Consider the following 8,098-nt stretch of genomic DNA (forward strand, 5'->3'; position numbering starts at 1 on the left):
AACGGCTCAGCTGCAAAGTGGTAGCCCACACAAGCTCACAGAACGGGACCGCCGATTACTGAAGCGCATAAAAATTGTTTGTCCTCGATTGCAACACCCCATTACCAAGTTCCAAACGGCCTCTGGAAGCAAGGTCAGCACAAAAACAGTTAGCCGGGAGCTTTATGAAACATGTTTCCATGGCTGAGCAGGCGCACAAAAGCCTAAGACCCCCATGAGCATTGCCAAGCTTCTGATAGAGTGGTGTAAAGCTCACCGCCATTGGACTCTGGAGCAGTGGAAACGTGTTCTCTGGAGTGATGAATCACAGGCCTAATCACCAAATATCAGTGCCTAAGTCTCCCACAGTCATATCTGTCAACGCGAAATGACCATCCTCTAACTCCAATACCTACTGATGTTGTGTAACAGTGGAGGCTCCTCAGAGGAGGAATAGGAGGACCCATCCTACTCAGTGATTTTCTGAAAAATAATAAATAATTCAAAATTCTAAAGATATGCTTTTTTTATGTAAAACTATACTAAATATACTCACATCACCAAATACCTGATGACCTAAAACACACTTTCGCAAAGAAGGCCTAAAGTAGTCTCAACAGGACACTCCAGGGTAGCACACTGGTGTAGCCGGAGGACAGCTATTTTCCGTCCTTGTCTGGCTATATTGACTTCAGTATAAAGAATAGGAGGATCATGCAACTCAGCTACCTCCATAGACCTACATCGTAGTTATGATGGAGAACACGTAGAACCTCGATGTGGATGTGGATGAGATCAAGTAATAATTTGTCAACAGAACCATCAATAAATATTATGTGGTTGAATGAGAATGGACTGTGTGGTTTCACTTGTTTCAGAGATATTAACGCTTTGCCATAGACTGACTATATGAGTGTGTGAGTATGGATGTCATAGCAGATACATTTTGGCATCTAATTTAAAATGTATTGTTTTCAAATCTAAATATTTCCACTTAAACATGGAGTACAGCTCTACAGTTGACTCCACAAACACCCTCCATACAATGTAAACTCTGAAAAGAGGTAGAAATACATGTATATAATTTTGCTGACATTTTTCTACTATCAATATTTCAATTTGTTTTGCCTAGTATGAAACTCAGTACAAGTGAATGTCATAAATTACACTATTCAAGATCATACTGACACATATACTTTCTCAATACCATAGATTTGGCCTCATGTGCAAAAGATAACAACCGAAATAATAGTCAGATGTTTGGGAGCACGCCAGATCAGATAAATCAAGTTGAAAGACACAGAAGACAGAATGATGGTGTCAGCAAGTCAGAGCATCTTTATTACATTGACAATGGGGTCTGTTGTTGGTGTTCCATCCAGCTGTAGTAGAATATGTTGTTCTGGAGGTTTTAACCATAGAAATAGTATTACCAGAAAATAAATCCCCATTCAAGTCAATGATCCATGATGGGTGTCTGAGGGGCTTTAGCCATTCTAGAAAGAATAGGAGGATGGTATGCACATCTTAAACTGGAGTTAACCAGAGCTGGCCTAAACAAATAACAATGTTATTTATTTGACAAAAACTTTTTATAAGTTGAAACATTGTATTTTAGGTTGCATGAATAAAGCACTGGGGAACAGCAATATTCTATGTGCTGGCCTCTCATTTCATATACCCATTCTAGTAATTATATTTCTATGGGGTTAACCCGTTGCTTGCTGCAGTGCTCGCTGCATGTGTGGGACCTTATGTGGTGTGTTTGGTTCCACTTGAGGAAACAACCTTGCCATCCACCATTTCCTCTGTGACGATCACCACCTTGCCTTTGGTGGAGGACCTGGGGCCGGAGCTGGAGGAGCTGTGGACAGATTTCGAGGAGCTGAGGCCGAGGCTGTGAGGAAGGGAAACCCATGGTTAGCATAGTTAGCATCTATGATCATAATAAGTATCTATTAAAGGTCAAACACCAGTAGATTCATGTCAAAAGTAACAATGGCTCATATTAAGGTCAACTTCAAAAGAACATTGTTTATAAAGTCAAATGTTGAAGGAAACATTCATTCATTTTCACTTGTTTCAAGGACCCTTGTCACACCTCTTCCCATCCTGCCTTACCCGCTAGCCTCTCCGTCCAGCAGCCTCCTGTACTCAGCGATCTCCATCTCCAGGCGTGTCTTGATGTCCAGCAGCATCTTGTACTCCTGGCCCTGGCGTTCCATGTCGCTGCGGAGAGACAGTAGTTGCTCCTCCAGACTGGTCACTTGGTTCTGGAGGCGTCCCAGCTGCATGGAGTAACGGCCCTCCGTCTCCGCCAGCGTGTTCTCCAGGGAGCCTTTCTATTGGCCGGGAGGGATAGAGATGATGGGTCAAAAACAGTGGGAGTTGGTTTTGAATTTGGAATGTTTACAGTCGTACTGAAAAGTTAGCTCTAGTAATTGAATGTGTAGGCAGGTAGAGGTTAGCTATAGTAATGGAGTGGTGCCTGGCTATAGCAACTTGAAGGACAGTATTAGAGACCAGATGAAAGTGAGATTCTTGAGGGATAGTAGAGAATGATGAGAGTCAATTGTTGATTATTGAAGAAAGTTGCAGAAAATTGTGGTTGTAATATCCCCTAAACTGTGGACCTTGGTCAGATGTTAGTAATTACGGCTCACCATGCTGAGCTGGGACTGCAGTTCGATTTCCAAGCCCTGCAGTGTGCGACGGATCTCTGAGATCTCTGACTTGGAGGTCTGGAGAACCTCTGTGCTGGATGCCACCTCCTTGTTCAATGTCTCTGTCTGTAAAACAATGGTCAATCATCACAGGAACAAACCAACATTTCAGCTCATGATAGAATGTGACAACGTTACCAACTAGAAGTAAAGGAACATCTTCACCATAAACACAGTTTCGTGGTTCTAGAGGTTCTACCTTGGTCTGGAACCAGGACTCCAGATCGCGCTGGTTCTTGGCACTAACGGACTCGTACTGCTCACGGATCTCAGCCATGACTCTGGACAGGTCCTCCTGTGGTGCTGCGTCCACCTCCACGTTGATCTGTCCAGTCATCTGTGTCCTCATGGCCAGCAGCTCCTGTGGTGGAACACATAGGGGTGAGTGACTAACCTCTGCTGATGGTAACAACTTGAGCTGCCCTCTGTCTTCATTATACATTTGAACACCATTGCTTCATACAGATGTGCTTGAAAGCCAGCAGTGGTGGTCTAGTGGAGACCCATAGCAGGTTGACATGGTCAATAGAATACATTAAGGGACTGTATGGATATGTTCCATCAGCCCACACCCACCTCCTCATGGTTCTTCTTGAGATAGATGAGCTCCTCCTTCAGCCCCTCGATCTGCATCTCCAGGTCAGATCTGGCCATGGTCATCTCGTCCAGCATCCTCTTCATCCCGGCGATGTCCGCCTCCACTGACTGACGCATGGCCAGCTCGTTCTCATACCTGAGAGGTAGAGAGAGCTTAGGTCAAAGAATTGCCGGAATGTGTTTCTCTGTGGGAATAGCAGGGGGGTTATGGATTCTAGTATTCCATTTAGTTTTGGGAAAATAACAGAAAGTAACACCAGGCTTCTGATATGTCTGTTGGGAAGGTGTGGTTATGTTGGAGGTGAAGGGTAATATCATTTAGCTTCCTTTTTTATAGATTCAAGGGTAGCATTCCAGAGGGACATCAGAGACTGTAACGTTCTTTGCTTCACGGAAACATGGCTCACTGGAGAGACGCTCTCGGATGCGGTGCAGCCAGCGGGTTTCTCCACACATCGCGCCGACAGAAACAAACACCTTTCTGGTAAGAAGAGTGGTGGGGGAATATGCCTTATGACTAACGAGACGTGGTGTGATCACAGAAACATACAGGAACTCAAATCCTTCTGTTCACCTGATTTAGAATTCCTCACAATCAAATGTAGACCACATTATCTACCAAGAGAATTCTCTTCGATTATAATCACAGCCGTATATATTCCCCCCCAAGCAGACACATCGATGGCTCTGAACGAACTTTATTTGACTCTTTGCAAACTGGAATCTATACATCCTGAGGCTGCATTCATTGTTGCTGGGGATTTTAACAATGCTAATCTGAAAACAAGACTCCCTAAAATGTATCAGCATATCGATTGCGCCACCAGGGCTGGCAAAACCTTGGATCACTGTTATTCTAACTTCCGCGACGCATATAAGGCCCTGCCCCGCCCCCCTTTCGGAAAAGCTGACCACGACTCCATTTTGCTGATCCCTGCCTACAGACAGAAACTAAAACAAGAAGCTCCCACGCTTAGGTCTGTCCAACGCTGGTCCGACCAAGCTGATTCCACACTCCAAGACTGCATCCATCACGTGGACTGGGACACGTTTCGTATTGCGTCAGGCAACAACACGAATACGCTGATTCGGAGTGCGAGTTCATTGGAACGTGCGTTGAAGATGTCGTTCCCATAGCAACGATTAAAACATTCCCTAACCAGAAACCGTGGATTGATGGCAGCATTCGCGTGAAACTGAAAGCGCGAACCACTGCTTTTAATCAGAGCAAGGTGACTGGTAACATGACAGAATACAAACAGTGCAGCTATTCCCTCTGTAAGGCTATCAAACAAGCTAAGTGTCAGTATAGAGACGAAGTAGAATCTCAATTCAACGGGTCAGACACAAGAGGTATGTGGCAGGGTCTACAGTCAATCACGGACTACAAGATGAAATCCAGCTCAGTCACGGACCAGGATGTCTTGCTCCCAGGCAGACTAAATAACTTTTTTGCCCGCTTTGAGGACAATACAGTGCCACTGACACGGCCTGCAATGGAAACATGCGGTCTCTCTTTCACTGCAGCCGAGGTGAGTAAAACATTTAAACGTGTTGACCCTCGCAAGGCTGCAGGCCCAGACGGCATCCCCAGCCGCGCCCTCAGAGCATGCACAGACCAGCTGGCTGGTGTGTTTACGGACATATTCAATCAATCCCTATACCAGTCTGGTGTTCCCACATGCTTCAAGAGGGCCACCATTGTTCCTGTTCCCAAGAAAGCTAAGGTAACTGAGCTAAACGACTACCGCCCCGTAGCACTCACTTCCGTCATCATGAAGTGCTTTGAGAGACTAGTCATGGACCATATCACCTCCACCCTACCTGACACCCTAGACCCACTCCAATTTGCTTACCGCCCAAATAGGTCCACAGACGACGCAATCTCAACCACACTGCACACTGCCCTAACCCATCTGGACAAGAGGAATACCTATGTGAGAATGCTGTTCATCGACTACAGCTCGGCATTTAACACCATAGTACCCTCCAAGCTCGACATCAAGCTCGAGACCCTGGGTCTCGACCCCGCCCTGTGCAACTGGGTACTGGACTTCCTGACTGGCCGCCCCCAGGTGGTGAGGGTAGGCAACTACATCTCCACCCCGCTGATCCTCAACACTGGGGCCCCACAAGGGTGCGTTCTGAGCCCTCTCCTGTACTCCCTGTTCACCCACGACTGCGCGGCAACGCACGCCTCCAACTCAATCATCAAGTTTGCGGACGACACAACAGTGGTAGGCTTGATTACCAACAACGACGAGATGGCCTACAGGGAGGAGGTGAGGGCCCTCAGAGTGTGGTGTCAGGACAATAACCTCACACTCAACGTCAACAAAACTAAGGAGATGATTGTGGACTTCAGGAAACAGCAGAGGGAACACCCCCCTATCCACATCGATGGAACAGTAGTGGAGAGGGTAATAATTTTTAAGTTCCTCGGCATACACATCACAGACAAACTAAATTGGTCCACTCACACAGACAGCATTGTGAAGAAGGCGCAGCAGTGCCTCTTCAACCTCAGGAGGCTGAAGAAATTCGGCTTGTCACCAAAAACACTCCCAAACTTCTACAGATGCACAATCGAGAGCATCCTGGCGGGCTGTATCACCGCCTGGTACGGCAACTTCTCCGCCCACAACCGTAAGGCTCTCCAGAGGGTAGTGAGGTCTGCACAACGTATCACCGGGGGCAAACTACCTGCCCTCCAGGACACCTACACCACCCGATGTTACAGGAAGGCCATAAAGATCATCAAGGACAACACCCACCCGAGCCACTGCCTGTTCACCCCGCTATCATCCAGAAGGCGAGGTCAGTACAGGTGGAGCAAAGCTGGGACCGAGAGACTGAAAAAACAGCTTCTATCTCAAGGCCATCAGACTGTTAAACAGCAACCACTAACATTGAGTGGCTGCTGCCAACACACTGACTCAACTCCAGCCACTTCAATAATGGGAATTGATGGGAAAGGATGTTAAATATATCACTAGCCACTTTAAACAATGCTACCTAATATAATGTTTACATACCCTACATTATTCATCTCAAATGTATACGTATATACTGTACTCTATCATCTACTGCATCCTTATGTAATACATGTATCACTAGCCACTTTAACTATGCCACTTTGTTTACATACTCATCTCATATGTACATACTGTACTCAATACCATCTACTGTATCTTGCCTATGCTGCTCTGCACCATCACTCATTCATATCTTTATGTACATATTCTTTATCCCCTTACACTGTGTATAAGATATTAGTTTTGGAATTGTTAGTTAGATTACTTGTTGGTTATTACTGCATTGTCGGAACTGGAAGCACAAGCATTTCGCTACACTCGCATTAACATCTGCTAACCATGTGTATGTGACAAATAAAATTTGATTTGATTTGAGCACAAAATTCTGTAAAAAGCAGTATGAGGATTTTTACAGATTTGGGGTTATTCCATTTGGTATTTGGGATGTACCAGCAGTGTACTGTATCTGTGGATGGTGTTTGATATACTTACTTGGTTCTGAAGTCGTCTGCAGCGAGCTTTGCGTTGTCGATGTTCAGGTAGATGCCCCCATTCAAGCAAGTGGCAGCCTGGATCTGAGAGGTGGAGGATGGCAAAACATTTCAGGATGGGGCATGCATGGAATTTCACCCTAATGCAGTACGCACAAACTGTGATACCACACTGTAATCATTGAGTTCTGAGTTTCAGCTGCACTGTAATTGATAGCCCATAGAAGCATTACAGGGAACCTGTTGTCTTTGTGAACATTGTAAAGCATGACACAAAGAAACATATTGAACCTATTGCAATCGCCTAGGGGCTCTTAAGAGACAGGAAGGATTGGATTCAATGATCTGCCTTATTTCCAATACTTCAGCTGCAAATATGTATACTGTCTTTGCATCTATCTTTGGTGCAATATCTTGGTTGAATCAATTATAACAAATGTGTATCATTTCGCAAATCATATTCATATCACTCTTAGCAACTTGTTGGAATACAAGCTGATGACATGTGTAACATGTATCTGTACTCTCTAACAAAGCATAACATTGTCACTCTGCAGACATTACCATGTTTTGACATGCTGAGATGTCATTATTTAGTTATTTTGCTATCAAGGACACATGTCTCGTACCTTGTCCTGCAGGTCGACAATAGTAGCGTAGAAGCGAGAGTAGTCGCGAGCGCTGGGGGACGTCTTGCTCTCCATGAACTGACGGATCTTCAGCTCCAGCTCGGCGTTGGCCGCCTCCAGAGAGCGCACCTTCTCCAAGTAGTTGGACAGGCGGTCGTTCAGGTTCTGCATTGTGGCCTTCTCGTTGGCAGACACATGGAGGTCGGCTCCACCGCCACCACCACCACCACCACCCCCTCCCATGCCGAAACCATAACCGCCACCACCACCTCCTCCCATGCCGAAACCATAACCGCCACCACCACCTCCTCCGCCGGAACCAAACGAGGAGCTAGAGATGCGCACCCCAGAGCCTCCTGCACCTCCATACACACTACCGGCCCTCATGGCCATGACGCGGCCTCCTCCACCACCACCACCACCCATCGAGGAGAAGCGTGAGGAGCCCATACCCATTCCACCTCCACCTCCAGACCTCATGGACATGGTGCCACCTCCACCTCCACCACCGCTGCTGCTGTAGGACATGCTAGATCTGGAGAAGGACATGGCTGCTGAGAAGGAGTCTGCCTGCCTGGGATGAAGAGGAGAGAGAATGTGGTGCCTGGCCCAGCCACTGTTCCCTTTATATGCTGCACAGGGCT

The 8,098-nt window shown here is 46.4% G+C and overlaps 1 protein-coding gene across 1 annotated transcript; it reads right to left on the reverse strand.

Moving 5' to 3' along the window:
* Positions 1-1,291: 1,291 nt before the first annotated feature.
* On the reverse strand, positions 1,292-8,098 carry LOC135523368 (keratin, type I cytoskeletal 13-like). Its single transcript, XM_064950002.1, has 7 exons — positions 7,455-8,098; positions 6,827-6,909; positions 3,279-3,435; positions 2,902-3,063; positions 2,643-2,768; positions 2,101-2,321; positions 1,292-1,876 (listed from the first exon to the last, which is right to left on the reverse strand). The coding sequence occupies exons 1-7, from the start codon at positions 8,001-8,003 to the stop codon at positions 1,732-1,734; spliced, it is 1,443 nt and encodes a 480-aa protein (XP_064806074.1). The 5' UTR covers positions 8,004-8,098; the 3' UTR covers positions 1,292-1,731.

This window comes from Oncorhynchus masou, chromosome 4, assembly GCF_036934945.1.
Source record: "Oncorhynchus masou masou isolate Uvic2021 chromosome 4, UVic_Omas_1.1, whole genome shotgun sequence".
Classification (NCBI taxonomy): Eukaryota; Metazoa; Chordata; class Actinopteri; order Salmoniformes; family Salmonidae; genus Oncorhynchus; species Oncorhynchus masou.